This window comes from Phoca vitulina, unplaced genomic scaffold (assembly GCF_004348235.1).
Source record: "Phoca vitulina isolate PV1807 unplaced genomic scaffold, GSC_HSeal_1.0 scaffold26, whole genome shotgun sequence".
NCBI lineage: Eukaryota > Metazoa > Chordata > Mammalia > Carnivora > Phocidae > Phoca > Phoca vitulina.
The window spans coordinates 18209532-18233474 of record NW_022589729.1 but is presented as its reverse complement, the minus strand read 5'-3'; the positions used below and the strand labels follow the sequence as shown (position 1 = coordinate 18233474).

General features: G+C 47.5%; 1 protein-coding gene across 6 annotated transcripts in view; it reads left to right on the top strand.

The window, feature by feature from the left end:
• The window catches only part of SRGAP2 (SLIT-ROBO Rho GTPase activating protein 2), a 223995-nt gene that overhangs the window by 161031 nt on the left and 39021 nt on the right, over positions 1–23943 (top strand). For 5 of the 6 annotated variants that reach the window (XM_032422279.1, XM_032422281.1, XM_032422282.1 and 2 more), the window contains exons 8-13: positions 3849–4073; positions 7755–7856; positions 8890–9087; positions 17661–17745; positions 20492–20519; positions 22263–22287. In XM_032422279.1, the coding sequence (XP_032278170.1) occupies positions 3849–4073; positions 7755–7856; positions 8890–9087; positions 17661–17745; positions 20492–20519; positions 22263–22287 (663 nt within the window). The remainder of the gene's footprint in view (positions 1–3848; positions 4074–7754; positions 7857–8889; positions 9088–17660; positions 17746–20491; positions 20520–22262; positions 22288–23943) is intronic. The other variant, XM_032422280.1, reaches the window with a different exon arrangement.

Sequence of the window (23943 nt, the reverse complement as noted above, 5' to 3'; positions counted from 1 at the left end):
GCCCGATGCGGGGCTCGATCCCAGGACCCTGGGATCATGACCTGAGCCGAAGGCAGACGCTTAACGACTGAGCCACCCAGGCGCCCCTTCATAGGAAGTTTTTTAAAGGGCATTTATTTGTCTCTTCTGTGTGAACTAGAAGTGGATGTTATGAAACACCCATGTTTCTTTTCTAGGCCTTCTTTAGAGTGTCTGGGTGAGGACTGTGAACTAGTAAAGGGTTAATGAGCTGTCAAGTCAAGTCATCACACATCTGGATGGGCTATCATTAAATTCTTATAAAAATTTGATTTCCCCTGAGAGAGTTTTCATCAAACATTTATATAACCCAGAAGTGGCCAGGGGAGCTCGGCGTGGCCACGGAACTCCTCAGAAGCCACCGAAAGCATACTTTGTCCCCATTGTAAGGAAGAATAATGCGCTGCCTCTCCTCACTGGGATTCTCCTGGGAACAGAGATGAAATAGTCAAATCTCGTTTCCCTAACCCTTGCCAGCAATTGCCTCTTTGCTAAGGCCTCAGTTTCTGGCCGTCGTGCTCACGGAGATCTGTACATGGCTACGGCTTTGTACAACCTAGCCCGAGTCTCCCTGGTTGGCTGGAGGCACAGAGGAGCCAGAAGGCACGCTGTGGGTCGGTGGCACAGAGGGGCTACGGAAGAGTTAACGTAAGTGAGGCAGCAGGCAGCCGGAGAAAGCTTCTGGCCTTCCATAGGCCGTACGGAGTGAGCGAAATGAGGGGCTTTGGTGGCCACGTCTACGCATTTGACTTAGATCGGTATTCAGCCTAAGTGGATGATTCCTGAGAGGTTAGAATCTGTACTCTGGGCATCAATCGGTCCATCCACTGATGTGTATAAAATGCCTATTTTGAGCAAGGCTTCATGGTGGGGGATACAAAGAAGCAATGACACTGGCCAGGCCCGCTTTGACGCTTGTCTTCTGGTTGGGGTGATAGGAAATGGCAAGTCTCAGAGTGACGGAGTGTGTCCTGTGTCACGTGAGGGCTGGTGTGGTGTGGTCCTGAGTAGAGGCCAAGGTCAATAGATGCCAGGGTTGCAGGGCTGGCTGGCTTCCCAGAGGCTGGGAATTTGATCTGGATTTTGAAGATGGGGTCCATTTCCAACAAGTGAGAGGAGTGGGAAATATGTCAAGAAGGGAGAATGCTGGGAAAAGGGCAGAAGTCCGTGGATCTGGGGATCTTGGTGATTGAGGTGGAACTGTCCGCACGGTGCCAGATGTGGATAAATACATTGCCTGTTACCAGCCTTGCGACAACCGATGAGGCTGGTGTTGTCCCCATTGGAGGCTGAGAGGTTAAATTGCTCACTCACGGTCGTGCAGCTGATTTGAGGCCTGCTGTTCTCCCATACTCTGCCCTAAGCAGGAGCAAGTCCTTGGTTAGAGCAGAAGAGTCTGAGGAAGGGAACATAGGGAGATGATGGTGATGGTCAGACTGCAAGCAGATTAGAATTTGTTCTGGCTGGTGACCTTGCTTAACTTCCCGGAGCCTCACCATTCTAGTCTGGGAAATGAAGATAATACCAGCCTCACTGGGATTATTATGAGGATTCAATAAAGCACTTAGCATGCGTCAGGCATACGGTAAGCATACTTAGTAAAATAGAGGTATTTTTAAATACCCAAACTGAGGAAGGTGGACTTCACTTTAGAAAAGACTTAGGCTTCTTCTTCAGTAGGAGTGGCCTAACAAAAGCTATCTTTGAAGACAGTGAAGCAGACAGCACTGATGTAGGATAAGGGTATGAATCAGGGTAGAGGTAGAATGGAGTCACCAAAAATGTAAAGGTGATGAAGGGCGCCCCGCCTCCCCCTAATTCTCTTCTGCACTAAAAAGCTCCCCACTTGCTCGGCCCTTGTGTTCACAGACTCACAGGCATCCAGTTCATCATCAGCGTCTGCACAGAGCTAGTCAGGAAGGTTTCCAAGTTCAAGGGCAGCCTGGCTAGACCAGCAGCGTCTTTCAGAGGAGGAAGGGCCCCTGCACGCGAAGTCTCCCAATCAGCTGCTTTTGTCTTGCTTCCATTTGCGCTTCCCTCCCAACTGAATTGAATGTCTTTCCATCCTCCGCCTCTAGTCAAGCTGTAACTGCTGTTCTTCCCCTGCCGCCAGGCACCTGCCGCGCTGTTGGCACCGACCCAGAGCCCAGCCCGACAGGCGCTCTGTCGCTGAGCTTCTTGTCAGATGCTAGGAGGAGGAGGCACATCACGTGCTTTTTCTTCCCCAGTCGTGGCTGCTCCCGGGGTGAACAGGATGAGGGGAAAGGCTGGGGGAAGTCCGTTTGATGCCTGCCTATGGAATGAAACTGCAGTCCGGCACATGGTCTGACTATCCATGGATTCTTCTCGGACGTTTCTTCTCAGATTCTGGAACTCAGAGCTGCTTTAGCAATTGAGGGGATAACGGATGGCCAAGGAATTTGGATCCCGGGGTCCTTTGGGAGGGATGGGGAATATTGTTGTAGAGTTACAGAATGCCACTGCTGAAGAGGGCCTTAGACATTATAATTAGTCCAAGTATTTTCAGACTTTTTCTCGAGCAGAATTCTTTCTTCAAATCAGACCTTACATAGAATCCCAATCTATTGGGCGCCTGGGTGGCTCAGTCCATTAAGCGTCTGCCTTCGGCTCAGGTCATCATCCTGGGGTCCTGGGATCCAGTCCTGAGTTGGGCTCCCTGCTCAGTGGGGAGTCTTCTTCTCCCTCTGCCCCTCCCCCCACTCACGCGCGTGCGCTCGCTCTCTCTCTTTCTCTTTCTTTCCCCCTCTTTCTCATTCTCTCTCTCAAAAATAAATAAAGTCTTAAAAAAAAAAAAAAGGATCCCAATCCATTAAGTAGATAAAAGAGCAGAGCTGGTTTGGTTGAACCAGAGATAGGAGGCTCCCAAGTCCTACTGGTTGCTGCCCTTCTACCCCCTCTCAGGGGCAGCCTGAGCAGCGGCATAGAACCTCACAGCTCTGATCCGCAGCTTAAAAACCACTGACTTGGCCAAATCTGTTCATTTTACAGCCGAGGGTACAGCTTCAGGGTTGGGGACTGGCTTTTCCAAGGCTGCTTGACTTCCTGTCCAGTGCTTTTTTTATACTGTTGCCTCTCATACTTTTTTTTTTTTTTTCAATTTTGCTTTAGAAAATCAGAATCCTTTACGTGATCTGCATTTTTCCAGTAAGACTGACACTTAGAAATTTTTGGTCTTATAAATGCTATTTTTGTCGGGTGGGAGCTTTAGTGCAGAAATCCGAGTCTGCTGCTAAGGCCTGTCCTACAACGTCGGGAGCTGGTAGGGGTGATGGCCGATGATAGGGTCTGCTGCCCACTCTCTTCTTCTCCCGCTGGAGTTCAGTGTTGGTGTAAATGAACTGCTCTTGCGACACTGGTGTGAGTTGTGAACCACTGAAATGGCCTGGCTTGGTTCGTATGTAGTGACTTGACCACAGTGACCCTCGGAGTGGCAGGCCATATTTTCATTGTCGAATTTTGTTATCATGGCATCCCCAGAGAAACCCTAAAGTGGAAGAGGATTCCCTTCAACCCTCAGCCCTTTTCCTGTTTCCTAAATAGCCCGGTGCAGTGCATGACGAAATAATTTTCCTTCTGTCCCGTTGAGTCCTCTTCCTCCCAATCAGCCTATAGTCCTCTGAGGTGTGTCTTCCATTGAATTGGGAGTGGAAACCAGAAATCTCACCTGGATCTTGGGATTCAGAATGTCAGCCTTCTAGCTTCACAGCCAGTCCCGGTGATATGGTCAGAGCTGCCCCAGGGGCCACCTCCCTTTCTGCCAAGCCTTGGGACTGTCTATGGTTTGCTCATGTGGCTTTTCCGTCCCACAGCAGTGTTGTGACTTAGGCTACCACGCTAGCCTGAACCGGGCGCTACGCACCTTCCTCTCCGCTGAGTTGAATCTGGAGCAGTCAAAGCACGAGGGTCTGGATGCCATCGAGAATGCCGTGGAGAACCTGGATGCCACCAGTGACAAGCAGCGCCTAATGGAGATGTACAACAATGTCTTCTGCCCACCCATGAAGTTTGAGTTCCAGCCCCACATGGGGGACATGGTGAGGCCTTCTTCCCATCACCACACTCCCTAAGGGGCTCGAGCTCACTTATGCCTGGATTCACTACACTAAGGCCACATTATTCTGGGGAGAGCAAGGCCCGGGGCTGGCTTCCCATCAGGTGGGTGAGGAGCATTCCACTCATTCGGCAAATAGCGACTGAGTGTCTGCCGGGCTCGACCATAGACACTGGGGGTTAGGGCCCTCAGGGAGCTTCCAGTCTGGTGGGTTGAGAGAGAGGTGGAAATATGCATAGGGAGGGGCACCCAGGGGGTCCAGCAAGATCAGAGGAGGTGAAAAACAGCAGGTGTATAAAAACTAACAGTTCAGTATGGCAAGAGGGAAAGATTTGGAGGAGGCCTCCAAATGGTGAGTCTGGAAGAAGAGCTGAAACAGGGCCAGATACTCAAGGCTTTTGATGGGGAGGGAGGGCTAAGTGGGGCAATAATGATGTGATCTTTTGTCACTTGGCAGAGATCTAAAGGATCTTATTCTCTTGAGATTAGAAGATTGCAATAAAAGGGGTAGCTTTGCTTGGGTATTGAGCAAAAAAGAATGGGTAAGACAGACAAGAAGGAGATAAGATGTTATCCCCGAGGCCTGATGCTGTCTGCCCAGGCTGGGGAACAGGAACACGGGGGCCCTTTTTTGAACTTTTCCCCTCCAAGCTGAAACGAGAAGGGCCTAAACAAAGTGAGAGAAACAAGCAGCTCTTTGGTTTTCATTACTCTGAATCTTTTGGTTCCACTTGGGGTGGTTGTGCATGCATATCAGAGTGAACCTTATTCCTGTCGGTAGGAGCTACCCTTTAACCTCTGGGCTAAATTGGAAGGAGGATGTATAGGCTTACATAATAGAAATAGATGGATCTTCAGGCATGGTTGGATTTAGGAGTGGGAATTTATCAAGACTCAGATTTTTGTTGTTGTTGTTTCTCTCTCTCTGCTTCACATCATGTATCTTGGGCTCTATTCTAGGTAGGCTCTCATCCCATCAGGGCAAAGTGACTGTATTTCCAGCCTGATCTTCTTGTAGGTCCAAATCCAGTGGAGGGAGTACCTGCTGCCCTCCTAGAAGCCCCCACAAAATTCTCATCGTGTCTTCTTCTTTCTGTTCAGCTGATGAGTTTATCCCTGAGCCAATGATCGTGGCTGGGTGTCTGTAGTTGGCTGATTGGCTTATGCCTAAGTCACATGCTCCATCCCAGAGTTGGGGAGAGCCTCATCCAAAATACATGACCTGAGTTGTGGGGTGGGAAGTTCCCCCAGAGGATAGTCAGGCCAAAGTTGTCAGGAGGAGGAGGAAGGGATGTGAGGTGACTGAAAAACAACCATGTCCTCTCAACAAGGGAATGGTGTTTCCAATAGGATTAGTCTCCAGATGCTTCTTAGAAAACCCTGTCCCAGAATAACAACTGTTGGCAGTGTAACTAGAGGATTCGCTGTCATCGATAGTCCACAGTGGAGAATGGGACATTTCTATCCTAAAGACAAAAATGTGGAGATGATTTCTTTCCTCTCCTCAGGGAAAACCAAACCATGTACAGTTTGTTTCCATTTCTGTGACTTAGGAAATGTCAGCGTCTGAACAGATGGGGAAGTGAAATGGCAGTGTGTGCAGTCAGAGTGGGGGGGGGTGTCACCGAGGCCCCAGGAAGCCCCATTCCTCACCTGCCCTGGCTTCTGGTCCAACTTTTCTTCCAGTCCCCTTCCCCAGCTGCCACTGACATTCCTTCCCAAGAATCGGTGCAACTTGGGCACCAGCTGAGCGGAGTGATACATTTTCTGGTGTTGACTGAGTTGCCTTCGGGGCCAAGCAGCTTGTCTCCATAAAGGGAGAACCCAAATGCCGGGTGCTCGGGCCCCTCGTGGCCCCGTCAGTGCCTCAGTTTCATACTGCGGAGCACAGCTGAAATGCATGACCTTGCACCCCGGTAGAGGACCTCTACCAAAGCATGTATCAGCAGCCCTGCTGCTTCTTAAAGTCACAGGCGTGGAGGTCATTTTCCCTCTGTGCATCCTCCCTGCTAGGTCTGGGTTACTTTAAAATCAATAGTTCACTCTTTGACCTCTGCCCTCCCTTTGTGTGATACAGCTGATCAGTGGCTGAGCCAGGCAGGGGCCAGGGTCAGCCCTAGATCTTGCATGCTCCCCATGCAAAGGTTCTGCATTCCAGCCCAGCCTTCCTAGGAGTAGAAAATGAAAAGAGATGAGAAGGCGAGTTTTTCTTGGTCCCCGCAGCCAGTCTGTCCCCACCAGTGTGGGCTGTCTGTAGACTGTGGAGGCAACAAGAGAGAGCTGCCTGGAAGTCCTTGAACTAGGGCCAAAGCTCGGGTGGCATTTTGACCGGAAGCCCCGAAATTGGCCAAGGCCCCACACTGACTGGTGTTCTGGGGCGCTCAGCACATGAGTTGATGCCAAGCACTCTCAGATGTACTAGGAGGAGGTGCTTGGCTCTCCCCTTGGTGCCCCCAGAGGCTTGTGGAGCTCTGGATGCCTGACCAGTGACATCAGGCAGCCAGAGAGTTTCACTCTTGGCTCTCACCCATCCTGGCCACTGAGCTTTCTCCATTGTGTCTGCTTATCCAAGAGCCAGAGTGAAGTCAGCTCTCTTCAGATCTGAGAGCTGGCTCAGGCCAGCCCCTCAGCTGGGGGAGGAGGTCAAGTCGGTTGGGAGCTTAAAAGCCAATGGAGGAAAAGGTCAAGTCCCAGCCCCCTCCATTTGAAGAGAGGTTTTGTCTTCCAAGCAAGAGAATGGTCTGTGGGCATGTGAATGTGCCCACTCATTGCTGAGGAAGAAGGAGGCCAGTTCTGTCCAGATGTCTCTCTGCAGACAGGAGGCTGAGGGACACATGGTGGCAAGGTGACAGGAGCTGCCCCCATGGGGGCCCTCCCTCCTCATGTGCCAGCCTGGGGACTGTGGGTGACCTTGTACCCATGCCATAGCCATGCCCCTGTTGGGAGACTCTGGCTCAGGCTCTTTTCCCAGAGGGAAAAGCTTATTGACGGCAGTCCTTAGGGGCAGGGCAGACTCCTTGCCCACACAGATCTGGTGCAAACCTGGGGCAAAAGGATGGCTCTTTGAAAGTGCCAAGTTCCACCAGATTCTGTGCCCTCTGGGGCCCTCCAGCACAGCCCGTGGACTTGTTCCTGGCTTTATACTTTCTCTCGTTGAGTCAGACTTCTCATGCATGGCCCAGATTTATAAACACACGCTGGCTGCCGGCGCGGCAAGCTAGCCTCCTGACCCACTTCTCTCCTGCTTTCACTCTGGTGCGCGGAGTAGGGTGAAGGAGGGGCCGGAGAGGTGGCCAGTCGGACTTCTAGCAGGAAATCCTCTCTGCCAAAGCATTGTGTAGGTGGAGCTGGGGCTGCCCGAGGCACCCTGCTCTGGCCTAACGCTGGCTTCCGCGGAGCTGCAGAGCCTGCCGGGCGCCAGCCTGGGGATGGGCCCCACACGGAGGGATCTGGTCTTTCCAGACAGGTCCCACTTCTCATTCCCTCCTTGTGCTGTTTGGTCCCGGAAGAGGTTCACACACGCTGCCTTTGGATTTTTGTTTGCACATAGAAACTGTGAGGCTTACAGCTTGAACATGAGGACTTTTATTAGTAGTCATGGGACTCTGGAACCACCGGAAGAACCGTGTCCTCTTCCTGACCCGGTGTTGCTTTCTTTCGGCAGGCTTCCCAGCTCTGTGCCCAGCAGCCTGTCCAGAGCGAGCTGGTGCAGAGATGCCAGCAACTGCAGTCTCGCCTCTCCACCCTGAAGATCGAGAACGAGGAGGTGAGTTTCCTGCTTAGGAGACTTGGAGCCCCCCTCCGCGCTTCCCTGTTGAACCTCTTTCTTGCTGCCCCTCTGGGAGCAGGTGGAAGGAGCATGCAGAGAACGTCCGGGCTGCCACAAACATTTCCTAGCCAAATGTAGCCTTGGATTTTCCCCCTCTGCTACATCCTGCCCTTGAACTCCAGGAAGTTGCTCTTGCATTGCCAAAGGTTGAGCTCTATTTTGAGCTTTTGCAAAGTGCTTTTTTTCTTCCCCCTCTACACACATTTAATCAAAATGGCACTTGGCAGCTGTGTGAACAATATTGTGTCTCTGAAGCCACCCCCTCATGCCTGGCTTTTTCCAGCATTTTCAAACAAACAGAGGCCTTTGACTTTGACACTTAAAACATCTCCATCCTCTTAGAAAAGGGGGACTTTCTTCTGGGCCCAGTGTCCTTGCTTTTAACAACTGGTTACAAAAGGGCAGCACGATTAATCATCCAGCTTCTTTCTTTTGTGCTCACGGGATTTCTTCCCTGGCATCTCAGTCAGTCTTACTTTTCCCGGGAAGATCAGGAAGGACTGGGGGTGGGGCCACTTCGTTTGCGAATGGGGGAGCGAATCCACTGATTTGCTGAAGGTCATGAAACAGAGCGCGGGGCATGGCAGGCCCCTCTCACATTTTAACTAGCTCTCTACATCATGAGGTTGGTTTGGATTTGTTTTATTCTCTCCGTTAGCACTTCCCTTATAGCCCAGAGCTAATACTAAACTTAAAAAGTCAACACTAAATATAAGAGCTGGGTCAAATACCTAGCATGAAGAGGGGGGTGGTTTTGAGGTCCTCCCTGGAGAGAGGAGCACTGTAAAACAGAGTCCACATAATGGCCACGTCAGTCACTCAGCACCGTCCGATGGGGAGCAGAGCTGCCCCTTCTGACAGCAGTCCCCGGTCCCTTCCAGCCACTCCTCTCCCACTTCTCCCAGCTTCTCCATCACCTGCCCCTCTGCAGCCTGCCCCTCACGCGTTATATTGGCTCTTGTCGTGGCAGGTAAAGAAGACGATGGAAGCCACTCTGCAGACCATCCAGGACATTGTGACTGTTGAGGATTTTGATGTGTCCGACTGCTTCCAGTACAGCAACTCTATGGAATCCGTCAAGTCCACGGTCTCAGAAACCTTTATGAGCAAGCCCAGCATCGCTAAGAGGAGAGCCAACCAGCAAGAGACGGAGCAGTTCTATTTCACGGTGAGGGGGCTCAGTGGCTCTGGAGGAACCCCTGCAGCCCACAGGGAGACTTGGAACCTGGAGCCCTTGTCAAGTGTTGGAAGCGCAGTCTTTGAATATCTTGATTTGGATCTGGGCATATTCGGAGACCATTCCTCAACTTCAATTAAGACACAGATATCTCTAAGTTGTATGTGTCCAACAGGGCCCCCCAAGAGAAGGGTGCTCCCATGTACACTGCCAGGAAGAAGAGGAATTTTCTTTTCTTCCTTCCCCCAGAAGACTTTTTTTTTTTTAATAATTTTTGTTAAGCATCTAGTAGGCTTCTGTTGGAACGTTTCCTTCTCAGCCATAGGGGGGTCACGAAAGGAGATCTTTATTTCTTAGTTCTTGGGAACTACATCCAAATATTCTGGCTAACACCCATCTTATTTCTAAAGTTGATAATCTCTGCTAGGTGATACAATGACATTTTTTTATAATTTTTGCTGATGGGAAATTATCTTTCATAATTATGACTAAAATTCAAAAGGACAGGTAATGTGCAGGGTCAGTGGTTTGCAGAGAATTACAAAACACTGTATTTCCTTATCCATGTATCTCCCACTCTTCTATTAGACAAACGGACCCGATTTTTTTTCAAGTTGTGTTAACAGTCCTTGGGAAGGTTGCTGGCTGGTCTTTGATGCTGCTTTTTAATAATTAAGTTATTTTGAGCTTGCCAAGTAGGATTCATTGCCTGGACTAAAATTTATTTTCTCATCTTCTGACAACCAAGAAAGGAGAAATTAAATTTGCAGATGTGAGATGAAATATAGCTAGTGAATATGCATACTGATTCTGAATGAGAGGGATTAACTTGTTTTTCAGTCAAGAAACACAGTCTGCATGGAGTAAATTGAATTTTTCCTCCAACTGGAACAATTTGTTTAATTCTTCTTTGAACACTGCCCTTTCTCCATTAAGAACACTAGTGATTTGCTATCTTCTCTAAAAAAAGAAATCTGTTTTTTTTACTTAAACTAAGAATTTTTCACATTTTTTTTTAATCCTGAAGAAGGCTGTTGAAAAGGAATGATTTAACAGTATTATTCTTTTTTTTTTTTAAAGATTTTATTTATTTATTTGAGAGAGAGAATGAGATAGAGAGAGCATGAGAGGGGGGAGGGTCAGAGGGAGAAGCAGACTCCCTGCTGAACAGGGAGCCCGATGCGGGACTCGATCCCGGGACTCCAGGATCATGACCTGAGCCGAAGGCAGTCGCTTAACCAACTGAGCCACCCAGGCGCCCAACAGTATTATTCTTTTAAAATAACTTTTTTCTTGTTATATGAAGCAAAACATGCATATGATATAAATTTAGAAACAAAAAGGAAAAAAATAAGAATCATCCACAATAGCGCTACCTTGAGATAAGAGTGTTAATGTATTCCCTTCCTGTTTTTTTTTCTCTGCACACACAAACATCTATGTGAATATGTATTTAAAATGTATTACAAAAAGTGGGATATTGGCTGTGCATATTATTTTATAATCTGCTTTCGTTTAACAAGTGATTAATATTTTTCCAATTCATTTCATCATAACGTTAAGTATATTTATGAGTGAAATACTAAAATCTGCACAGAGAAATAACGGAATGATATTTTGGCCCATACATCCTTTTTTGTAAAATATTTAGCACACTGCCTGGTTTGTAGTTAGTGCTCAATAAGTGCTGAAAATTTATTGTCACTACAGTCATTATTAAGGTATTCATTAATCATTATTGAATTACTCATCAATAACTTATCAAGGATCTTCTATGTGCCAGGCACGATGCTAAAGCTGGGAATGCCGGGAGTGTGGAGTGAAGCGGGGAATGATGGGATTAGGAATCCGAAGGGAGAACTTCCTTTTTCACTTTGTATGTTTCTAAACATTACAGTAGATTGATTTTTGCAATCAAAAAAATAAGTATGAAAAATTTTCGGTGCATACATGCACACGCATATGAATGGCGGCCAAGATGGGTGGAGTTGGTGAAACATCACATACAAAGTGACTTTCGTGCTTGACCTTGAGGGATGAGTGAACCAGGCAGTGAATCAAGTAGAGAATGGCATTCCTTGAGGAAAGAGCAATCTCTGCAAAGCACAAAGGCATGCGAAGCCCCGGCTAGACAGAACGAGGACTTCTTGTCTATCATGAGGGCTGTCTCGCCACCCCAAGCTTTCTTATCTCGGGAGGTTGTTGAACACTCTAGAGGCTTTTAATAATAGGATTGTTTGGCTGGTCTGCCTGCACTGCTTAGATATAACACTACTTAATGACCCAATCTCATTACATTGCAGAAGATTTCCATTTTTATTAAATAAGAAATTTTGACATAGAAGTCTGTATTTGAGACCATCAGAATTACTTTTTGGCTTTCAGTGAAGCAATGACATGTGTATGCAAGTTGACCTTTAGTAAGAGCAGGGATGACCATATTCAAACCGGTGACCTCTCAAATCCTGCCCACCCTTTCACCCCTAGCCCACTTCCTGTCTTTTATGGCTGGAGTGCTACTTATCAAAACTGTGTGCAAATTTCCGTAGCCAACAGGAACGTTTTTTGTCTGCGCTTCTGTAGTAATCGATGTATGGAGAGAATTCATCATGTTCGTGACTGGTGCTGGGAATGCATCAAATAATTCATTTCATGATAAAAGGCCTTCTTGGGGGGTGGTGAAATGGACATTTCAGAAAAGGGGGGTGTGCATATTAGCATGACTGCCTGTGTTTGCCAAACCATACGAAGCCCGCAGAACTGCAGGTGTGCTTTTCCTGGTCTGTTGTCTCCACAGACGTCGCCCCTGGTTTTTTTCTGTGTCCTTCAAAAACATCAGAGTAGTGCATCCTGGAAGCTCCCTTCTCTTGGAAAGTTGGGAAGAGGTCCCTTACAATGGCTTTGACTTGTAGGTAGTGTGCCTAGCAACCCAGAGGGCTGCTAGAAAGCTGTCTAGCCGTTCTCAGCTGTCATCAGATTGACCTGCCCGGATGACATCGTTACAAAGTGACTCTTGATTTTGGCTCAGCTCATGATCTTAGGGTGACGAGATTGGGCCCCTTGATGGGCTCCACGCAGGGTGTGGAGCGTCCTTAGGATTCTCTCTCTCCCTCTGCACCACTGGCTGCCCCGCCCCAGCTCACACATGCTCTCTAAATAGGTAAATAAATAAAACTAAAACTCAGGTCACCTGGTCTCAGATCATTGGCTTTCTCCTCTCTTTTGCCCTAAATGAGGCAATGTTTCCTGATCTCCTGGGGTTTGCATCACTCATCTTTTATAACACATGATCCGGCAGTGTCTACTTTTTATCCCATTGCTTTTTTTTTAACTGTGATTGTTAAAAAAAATAATTTTTTTTTTTTTTTAAAGATGCAAAGAGTTCAAAAGAGCATACAGAATAAGTCACGCTTCCCCCCTTCTCTGACCCTCACTTCCTCTCCCCTCTGCCAGGGATTGAAACCAGTTTCTTCTGTGTTCTTCCAGAGATATTCTATGTGTAGACAACCACCGACTTATCCTTTAATGCGATAGAATTACATTAGAAATATAATGAAATCAAATAAAGAGAAGTATAAATAGAAGTAGACCACTCATGCTATTCTTCACTTTGCTTTTTTCACTTAATTTTTTTCATATTAGTCCAAAGAGATCTGCCTCCTTTTTAAATCGCTGCACAGAATTCCATCATATGAATGGATGTACCATCATTTATTTAACCAATTCCCAGCTCGTGGGAAGTCATGCTCCTTTGTTTAGCCAAGGATTGTCAAAACCTTATAAGGCTGGCATTTCTCCTAAGTATTTCCCTGTACGGGGGTTGGAGTATGGGGGAAGGAGTGAAGAAGGAGTTAAAGGTCATGGCTGATAAAATAAAGATAAACTGCCTGAATCCTTGGGCACAGAATTGGTAAGAACATAGGAGAGAAGATGGCACCTTGGCCATTGGGGCAGTGCCCTAGACCTAGATTTGGTGTGGTCCAAGATCTTTTTTTTATCTTGGTCTTCTCCTACAGGCACTCAGGAAATGTGTGCTAAGTAGGTACCTACTGAGCCCCTACCCTATCAGTTAAAGAGGGAGATGGCTGCCTGTTGCAGGTCTGCTCTATCACATACTCTGTCTGACAGCCGTTTCCTGCTTTACAAATTGACAAAGAGGAGAGAAACGTCAGTGTGCCTGGAGGTGGGGAAGCAACCACCCCAGAATGACATTCGTTTGTCTCTGTGCATGGGGCTGGCTAGACACGGCTCCCTCCTCCCACCTGCCGCACCCCTTTGTAGCCTTCAGTTCATACAGATTAAATCCAAGGCATAGGGGCGCCTGGGTGGCTCAGACAGTTAAGCGTCTGCCTTCGGCTCAGGTCATGATCCCGGGGTCCTGGGATCAAATCCCACTTCGGGCTCCTTGCTCAGCGGGGAGTCTGCTTCTCCGTCTCTTCCCTGTTCATGCTCTCTGTCTCTCAAATAAATAAATAATATTAAAAAAAAAAATCCAAGGAATAAACAAGGTCCATGAGTTTTATACTGCCATGGTATTAAAGGGAAGAGGTATTTTAAATTAAATTGGAAAAGCATTCTTGTTGCCTTACTTTTTTTTTTTTTTTTTTTAAAGGCCAGAAACCTGTTTTGATTCAGGTGTCTTACATATTCACACAAAGCAAAGAGGTTTAGGGAAGTTGTGTTTTTAGGTTATCTGAGCGGGTGATTCAGGTACAAGGAATATTCTTGACTACCTGCTCATTGGCTGGACTGCATGCTATAATCATGGTCATGCTCGTTATCCTGTTTCATCTGCTAACAACCTTGGGAAAAAGACATTATTATCCCTGTTTTTCAGAGGGGGGTAAGTGACTTGCCCAAGGTAAGCGGTAGGACTACAATATCTCAACTAAGACTCTTTCATTTTGCTGCAACAGAAATGTCTGTCAGGGACAAGGACCCTGAGAGAAAAATGTAACATTAATACTTTTCAATAAATAAAATTCATTGCCAACAGTTAATAACCAGTTAGGAATTATTAAGAAATAAATTAATGAGATCGTAAAAATGGAATTGAAGGCTCACAGTGGCAAACAAAACAAGACCACCCCATAGACTCTTTGCCTCCCTTCCTACTTTTTTTTTTTTTAAGGATTTTTATTTATTTATTTGACAGAGAAAGACAGCGAGAGAGGGAACACAAGCAGGGGGAGTGGGAGAGGGAGAAGCAGGCTTCCCGTTGAGCAGGGAGCCCGATGTGGGGATCCCAGGATCCTGGGATCATGGGATCATGACCTGAGCCAGGATCCCGGTATCATGGGATCCTGGGATCATGACCTGAGCCGAAGGCAGATGCTTAATGACTGAGCCCCCCATGCGCCCCCTCCCTTACTACTTTTTGAAGAAATTCTCAGTTTTCATAATATTGAGTGTAAAATGTGGAGGTAGGGGAATGGCTCTGGTCAGACTGTGTATTAGGAACTTGGTTTTAGTTTGGTGATCTAAAATAGAATCCTGCCCTTTCTCTTCTCCCCCGATGACAACTCGAAGTTGGTGACTTTACTTTTGGATGTTTGGGAGGGGAGCAAGGTGCAGGGAAAGGAGTGAAAGAAATGAATTACCTGTATCAGAACATGCTTTAAATAAGGAAAGTGACCCTTATTGACCAAGGCAGGGATTTGGAGATAACACATAAACTGTTCTTTTCATGGCCGGCTGGGCTCCACAAGTCATCAGAAAGCCACTTATGCCTTCCTTCCCTTCAGCTGCCTCTGCTCCTTTCTCTGTGTGTCCCATCAGCATCTGAAGTCTTCTGCCAGTAAAGGCCGGGTCGTTTCTCCCAGCTTCTGTCTCATACACACCAGGGCTGACTAACAGGTGGGAGAGGGAGGTGACAACGTGCCCAGGAACTCTGGGATGGCTTTTCCCTCCCACCCCCAGCTTCCCTAGATGGAAAACTTCCAATCATTGTTTCCACTATTAGGGATGCAGGTCAACCTCGACATAGTTTTTGATCCTTCAGGATTTCATGGAACCTGAAAAGGTGATCCATCTTATGTCTTTATCAGATTGTTACTTATTTTAATGGTTCACCAAGTGACAGCCAGAGTTAACTTGTGAACTGTGACATGAATGAAAAAGTGATTTCCGGAATCACAAGTAGAAACATGAGTGAGAGGAAGGAATTTGCATCCATTTCCTTTGAGAATTTTGGCTGTTTTCTGAGCAGCCTGGTCTGGTCTTAAGGGTTAGAGTTTTTTGGTGAGGTTTTTTTTTCCTCGTTAGGAAAACTTTAGAGTCTTTTGGGACAACCTTCCGAAGAGGGGCCTTTGAGGGTTCAGATGTTAGCAGTAGATGTTTCCTGCAGGTTTTTCACCTCTGGGCCCTGCAGTGCTGTTCCCCAGCCCACAATTAGGCATTGGTTGGGGATTAGGCATCACCCAGGGAAGACTGACAGCAGGTGAGCGGGCAGCTGGAGCAGATGGAAAGGGGAGGGTGACAAGGGAGCCTGTTGTCATGCGGATGTTCTCATGCAGAGGCTCAAAGGAGCAGAGGGAACAGGTCGGGACTAAAGCAACAGAAATGATTTGGTATAGGGTTTGTTTTTGTTTGCTTTAGACTTAATGGAGAGAGTAGGGGTACACTGGGGGGCTTGGATTGTGACCACCGAGGAAGGTTCTATCAGAGGAGAGTGAGGCTGTTCATTTCTTTACTCATTCCTCAAGCATGTCTGCTGGGCAGGGTACTAAGCATCAGGGATGCAAAGAATAATGACTCTGACCTTAGGGAAGAGGCAGTCTGGAGAAAAAGACACACGACTCAGAAACCGTCTGTGCCCGGGCTGTGTGAAATTTGCAGAAGGACACGCAGAGGCATCTGGGGGAGCATGGGAAGGCCAGGATGTGCATCCCAGAGAAAGCAGATTTTTTCTTCGTTTTTACATGAGAGAGAGAGAGAAGAAATACACACTCTTGGTTAGAAGTTTACACTGTGCAGAAAGGTACAGACTAAAAGTAACTCACATTTTTTCATGCTTTTTTTTTCTGCCTTCATCCTAAGTGGTAATAGCCATAAAATTAGAGGCTTGATGTATAATTATACTTTTTGCTTAATACATCGAAAGAAGGACAGAAGTATTACAATTTAAAATGTTTTATCCACTTTCCCTCATCCACTATGTCAGTGAGTCACAGATCATACCCAGGGAAACACTGCCGATTTGCCTCTGAGTTTAGATGTGGGCAGATGACCCCCGACCCAGCAGATGAACCATGGCAGCAGGAGACAACCAAGGCGAATGATGGTCCCCATGAACGGCTGCGGGGTATTGTAGAAAGACACCAGGTTAAGGCTCCAAAGGCCTGGCACTCCCACTTCCTAGCTGGCAGCGATCTGCAGTTCAGTCCCCTCTCCCAAGATCGTCTTCTCATCTGTAACAAGCAACCAGCGATGTCTTCCCTAATGTGCTCTGCAGAGTTACTGTGCAAGTCACGTGCACAATATGTGCTAAGGGCCTCTGAAAACTCTTGAATTGCCCCGAGTATATAAACAGTTGATACTCTGAAGTTTTGTTTGGCTTCTCTCTCTGCCGTGCACCCTAATGGATGGAGCATGCCATCATGATGGTTGAGCGCACGCACCAAATTGTCAAACGACCTATGTCCGGATACTGACTCCACCGCTCACTCACTGTTTGACCTTGAGCAACCTGTTTAATCTCCCCCAATCTTGGTGCCCTCATCCGTAAAATGGGGACAGTGATAATCAGAGTTCGTAGGGTTGTTTTGAAGATTTGATGAATTGTCCAGGGAAATCGGGCCTCTCCCTGGGCAGGCAAGGGTTGAGAGAGGTCAGATCAGAAAAGGCAAAGCACTGCAATCGTATTTTGACTGGTGGAACAGATGGGAGCACATTTCCATAACCTCATCTTGTGTTGAGAACTGCCATTATGTTGAGCAGTTGTATTTGCAGGTGGGGGACAGCAGCCCCTCTCTCTGAAAGCTCAGAAATCCAAAGCTCTCCACCAAGACTCCCGGCAGAAGAGAGGAGGGAGCTGATTAAGAGACGGCTCAGACGAAGATGCTGTGCATGCTCTGTTGCAGCTCAGGCAGGGGCTGAGTCTGCCGTTGGCCTTGCTCCTGATGTGTTGGAATACACCCTGGGAGGGGCCGGGGTGCAGCTGGATGTCAGTGGAGGTGACAAGTGGCAGGTGTGTGTCCTCACACCAAGAGGATCTGGGCTCCAGGAGTCCGTCCACTCCACCCCCGCCCCCCGTTCTTCTTTGGTGGAACTGAAAGAGATGGATGAGGGGCTCTAAGAGACAGTTGCGTACACTAGCCAATGTGGAGCTAGCTCCCAGGAGAACACAGAGCAGCCTACTCATCCACCACGGAAATCAGCAGCTGTCCAGATGCTCAGGGCCCGAGTAGAAATAAAGAAATAAAAAAGGCACCTAGTAGAAATTGGGTCAGAAACCAAATGCCCTCTGATAAAAAGGGAATTGTACAGCTGAGCATCTGTGATTTTTCTTCTTCTTCTGCTTCTTCTTCAGGAGTCTGATTGCTCTTTCTCTTCCTCCCTTACAGAAAATGAAGGAGTACCTGGAAGGCAGGAACCTCATCACCAAGCTACAAGCCAAGCACGACCTTCTCCAGAAAACCCTGGGAGAAAGTGAGTGTCGGCATTCTGCTGGAGGTTTGGCAATGAGGGGAAGGCCAAGCCCTGACCTACGTGGCTGAGCCTCCATCCTGAGCCCCATGGGCCTGATCTTGTTATATGAATGCATTTCTTTTCCTAGCCTGTTTGATGTGAAGCTCACCGCCCCAAATGACTGCTTGAGTAATGGGAGAAGGCCAATGCTTAATGAAGCGCTAATGTGCATCATCTATTTGTTTAAATGGAGTGAGCCTGCTCTCCACCCTGTCCCCCTTCTCTGCCACGACTGGGATAAAGGAGCCGATGGATCCCTTACTCTCCAGACACTTTGTTAAAGCTCTCAGCTCCTCTGAGGCGGGACGGAGGTAGTAGCCAGCAGGCAGGGCCAGCGAGCCGAGATAGCAGCGGCTCTGAGGAGAGGAGAGGCTTCTCAAAGGCAGGCCTGACCCACAGACTGCTGCTTCCTGTAGCATCAGGTTAGAGCATCGCTTTCTTTCTGTTCGGAGCGTCCTGACGCTCAGTGGCAGCCCTCTCTGCCGCGGCCATGCTGAGGCCATGGTATTGAATGGCCTGTCTCGTCCATGAATCAGGGATGATTTTAACCAGACCCTGGAAAGTAGCAAAGCAGAGAACTGGACTGGCACTCTGGACTTTCTCTTCTCAGCTGTCAAACAGAAGGCGAAGGTTGAAAGAGAAGCTTCCCTGGGGTTTTGGGCACCCTGCCCGGGTCCTGCCTATCTCTCAGCATCCTGTGATTAATGGGATTCCCAGGTTGGGGATGCCTCTGAATGCCTGGCCCCGCCTCCCTGCCCTGCTCATCTCTTCACTCCAAGATGGGGCCAGGAGGCCGCAGGCAGTATATGGTAACACTGGTGAAAGGCAAACCTGCAGAGAAGGCTCACATTTTAAAACAAACTCTTGAGCGCTTTTCAGACAAACTGCAGAGTGTAGAAAAGCATGGGGGTACTTGTTGGCTCATTGGCGTCAGGAATGAGAGCCACACTTTTCATACCAGAGCCTCCCACCTGCTCGTCCCGTCCCATGCTCTTCCTGTGCTGGACGGTTCCCCCAGATGCTGAATTCTTTTTATCTGTGATATCTTTGATCTTGTGATTGTAAAGGCATTTTCTTTTATGTGAAAAATGCCTGTTAGGTAACTTCTGTTCTCTTTCCTCCCCGCCACCCAAGAGACTCAGGCTGAACAGGTTTGGGCATTGAGAGCCCAGCTTTGCTTATAGAAAATCTTTACTCTTGGGTTATCAGATCGCTTCATAGGGAATCAGAGGAAAGAAAGCCCAGAACTATTTGAAGCAAGTTATAACCATGATTTTTTCTTTTTTCTAAAATAATATAAGCATAGCCCATAAGTGAGATGGGGAGCAGAGCCTTGGGAGTATGTATGTCTGTGTGTGTGTGTGTGTGTGTGTGTGTGTGTGTGTGTGAGTGTGAATGGGTTTGCACACACACAAACATGTACCAGATTTGCTACTGTGGAGGGGCAAAGGTTGGTGACCATTCATTAGTGCTGCAAATTGCCTTCATCTAAAGATGACAAGTTCTAGCAATAAGGAAAGAAATAGCTGCAGATCTTCCTGTGTGCAAGTCATCATGTCCCTGCCTCCTGAACGTATTTATCACCATAATGCAAGAGCCCCTTATTCTTGCCACAGAGGGATAATTGATGTGTATGAATATTCCAGAATGGAAATGGGACAGATGTTGAAAATAATGGCTCAGAATAATATTTTTGCAGATGAAAGCTGAGCCTTTAGTAATGAGAGGCTGTTAGGGGAGGGGGAGGATGTTGCTCAGGATGAGCTGAAGTGTAATCAACAATTAGCAACCTTTAAAGGCAAGGAAAAAGCCCTGCCCTCCCCCGGTCCTTGGAGTTGTTTTTCCAGGAGCTTGGATGAGGCCTGTGGGGGATGATCTCGTCCCCAGCTCAGCACCTGCTTGCATTGCTCCTGGTTTATCTAATACGGACCATGCTTGGTTAACTGTGGATCCAAAGAAAACAAATAGATCACATCATGGCCCATGTACACATGCATATGTATTTTTTTAGAAACATAAGAATTCTTAGGAACTTTAAGATTTTTCATTTTTTAAACTGGCTGTGACCCATTAAACTTAATATTAAGGCCTGCTATTGGATTGAGAACCACAGTTTGATAGCAATTAAATCTCATTTCTCCCTTGTCACCCCAGCCCAACCTAAGAGAATTTCATAGGAATCTAAAACTAGAACGTCCTTATCTTCTCCCTCTTCCCTGCAAACAATTCTTGCTTCCTTCTTCCCCTGCCACCCTCACCGTGTGTGTGTGTGTGTGTGTGTGTGTGTGTGTGTGTGTTTTCATTACTCTGGAGCAAACAAGCTCATCCCTCCCTCCCTCACCACACACACACCCACATACACAGAAGAGAAGCTGGATTTCACCTCTGGGAAGGCTTCTGGTACTTTGTTCTCTAAAGCATGACCCGCCTTGCTATTGTTCCCCTAAAGCCACCCCTGTTTTCCCTTTGGGAAGCAGGGTCAGCACACCTAAGCTTTAGGGACATATAGGTAGCCCTGGGAACAAGCATTAGAAACAGCACCTGCCCAGGAAGAGGCTCTGGGCGTTTCTCTTCTTTTTTGCTAGTGCCGTGATGCTAGCGGCTTTCTAGGGAGACGGGAGGGCATTTCAGGTAACCCCTGGGAATAACCCTTCCTCTCCCACCCCTTCTGCTTCCACATGAGCTTTTCGCCTTGTCTTTCCAACAGGTCAGCGGACAGATTGCAGTCTGGCCAGGTAGGTGTGGCCCGGGACAGCCCTGGGAAGGGATGAAGAGAGGCCCGTGGGGTAGAGCAGTCCCTGGCTGGGAAAGAGCCGAGGAGTTGAAGTGTGAAGGCCTTGGGTGACTGCAAAGGAGGGGACTAGGGCGGGGGTTGCTTCCTTCCCTTTGCTTAGCCGAACCCATCTATCCTCAGATGGAAATGGGGTCTGCTGTGACTTGGGGAGAGAGCTGAGCAGAATGGGATGAAGGGAGTTATCATTTGCAGAAGTAATTTCAGAGACTCCCCAAAGCCATTGGGTTTGCAAGGAAAAGAAGTGTTCGACTCTGGAGGATCCTGGTAACCTACCCTTAGCTGCTAGACTTTAGCACGTGGTTTTGGGGAAGTCTGACCCAGAGAAGGAAGATCAGAAGATAGCATTTGATCTGAGATTTTCTGCATGGAAAGATGACAGCCCCTCATTAGGGACTGTTGCTGGATAATGAAATACTACATTGCACTGGCTTGCCAAACAACATTGGTAGAAATCCTTGCCTGATGTACAAGTATGCAACCCTCCCAGTCTTTCCCCACCGTCCCCTCCCTCCCCGACCCCAGCCAAATATTTTCCCTCCCAGTCTTGTAGCTGCTATGAGAACACTCGTGAGCTGGCGGAGAGCAAGGCATTCATCCAGCCAACAGTTCTCAGATGCCTAAAAATGTGCTGATTTAACTGGGGAAAGAGCTTTAATGGGCTGGACTCCTTGGAGACCCTGGGTTAGCCCATTATATCAACCACTTCTATCTGCCAGCACACACACAATAATCATGAGGCCATTTACAATTATAGGCTCATTATTTAGAAATAGCTTCATTTGGCTTTCATCGTTTTGTCATTGTGGATTACAGTAAAGATCCCGTTAATATACCAGTCTTGTTGACTGGAGGGAACCAGGATAATGGAATTCCGTGGCATATATATCTTCTTGATGATAGAGTCTTACTGTAAGTTCACCTGAAGTCCCGTATCTGTGGAAGGCTCTATGGGAGTGAAAAAAAGCTAAGTTGAATTCCCTTATGCTGTGTGACCTTGGGCTGCTCTTTTCCCTCCTTTGAACTCCAGTTTCCTCACCTATAAGACAAGAAAGAGCATTCTACTAGATCCGAGGAGCTCTAGGATTCCAAAGAGGTTCCTCAGGAGCGGCCTGGTGGAAGGGGCAGAGGGAGCCTGGCAGCCAGGCTCTGGGCCTTCATGTCACCAAATGTGGGGCAGCGCTGCTCTCCTTGCGTGGGGGATTGTGTCTAAGCCCGAGTCCCTTGGAGAAGAGGCGTCTGAGCTTGCAAGGCATTCACCTGAAGGACTGCCACGGTTCCTTCCAGTCTGGCTGCTCTGTCCTCTAAACTCTAGGAAAATTGCTCCCGAAGGATTTCCAAGAGAAAGAAAACTGTAGCTTCCTTTAGCGTTTCCTTGTGTCTCCTGCAAACAGAGATGATCTTATTGTCTAACGCAGATACATTTTACTGCACGTTGAACCAGTTCCTTCCTACTCTAGTTTTGAATGGTTGCAGATAGTAAGTACAGAGACCTCTGTGCTCTGAAAGAGCTTCATTGGGCTTTATTCAGAAAGTAACTTAGCAAGTCTCTTAGCTGGTTCTGGGACTGAGCTGAATAATGCAACTTGCTTCATTAACTAACACACAGAGTGTTTTTAATCCCATTTTCTCTTTTTTCTCCCTGGTGCCGGTTCGGTTCTCTCTGATTTGGCGGGGTCAACTGCAGGCGTAGCTCAACCGTGAGGAAGCAGGTAAGGGCCCAGCAGGAGCCAGTCTGGTCAGGTGTGATGATCACATCCCACGGATGGAACCCTACTGTGGGCAGGACAGACACTTTCCTGACTTCCTGCCTGCGTTCGGGAGATACCATTCAGTCAGAGTACGTTTCATATTATATTGACTTCATTGATTGAGCTGGTTCAGCTGGAGTCTTTCTGACTTACTCCTCCCTCTCTAGTCGTGCACCCTCTTCCTTGCTGGAGATTTGGTTTGACTTGTAGCAGATTGTGCCAGACCTGCCCATGGTGTCACTTCTCTAGGAAACCATGAAAGGGGCCTCACATTTTATACATAAGCTCCAAATGTGAGTAACTCGCAGCAGCTAGTGACCTAGACCAGACTGCTTTAGGTTTGCAGATTTTTTTTTTTCCTGGTGTTGTGGTCGTCCTAGATGCATTTCTTAGACATGCTGAAAATGCGAGATGAATCTGACCTGAGAATGATTGGCAAATTGATGTTCAATTCTGTGCTTGCATGATCGTTAGTGTTATATTAAAATCTGACGCTGGTCAGCCAGCTCTCCTTACCCATCTGAGGGCAGGATCTTAGAAGGCAGGGGCTGGGTAATGCACATCAATGGATAATCTAAATAGTACTTGTGCTTGTGTAAAAAAAAAAATTCATTTAAGTGTTTTTTGCAGTAGCAAATTTGACTTCCTCATTATACTTTATCACAAATACTGAAATGATTTTGTGTCCCCTAAGCTCATACGAGCTATATGTAGCAGCAGTTAGCAGGGAGGAGGTGGGGAGAGCTCCAAAATGTCTTGTGTCTACTCAGGGGAAAACTGATGCAGGCTTTAAAAGATCATTTTGGGTAATTCACAGTGGCTGTAGCCACAGAGAGATAATCGAATGTAGAGGGCACATGGTTTCTGTTGTGTCAGCAGCCCCAACAGGGTCTTCAGCCCATGTGACTGCCTCAGCTAGCTGGGCCATCCAGCTGGGATACTCGGATGACATAGCTCTCACTTATCCTAGCTTTGCTGTCACTATTTTTCCCCCCTTCTCTGCTTCAGATCTCATTATAGTGATATAATTACACATTTTTAACTTTGTAATTAAATATAATTAAATATAAATATAATAAGATATAATTATACATTTTTTTAATTTATAAAGATTTCATCGCATCTTTCCTTCCTCTGGTTCCTCTATTTCTTTCTTCTGCCCCTTCTCCCATAATTTCATCTAAAACTAGAGAAGAATGGGGGTGCCAGGGTGGCTAAGTTGGCTAAGCATCTGACTCTTGGTTTCGGCTCAGGTCATGATCTCAGGGTCATGAGATCGAGTCCCACGTTGGGGTCCATTCTCAGCATGGAGTCTGCTTGAGATCCTCTCCCTTATCCTCTTCTCCCCCTTCCCTGCTTGCACTCACTCTCTCTCTCTCTCTCAAATAAATAAATAAATAAAATCTTAAAAAAAAAAAAAAAACTAGAGAAGAATGGAGTGCCTCCCAGGGATAACCTATTGCATTTAAAATTAAAAGGTTGGGGGGGCACGCCTGGGTGACTCAAGTCAGTTGAGTGCCCGACTCTTGGTTTCAGCTCAGGTCACGATCTCAGGGTCCTGGGATTGAGCCCTGCGTCCGGCTCCACGCTCAGCAGGGAGTCTGCTTGGGATTCTCT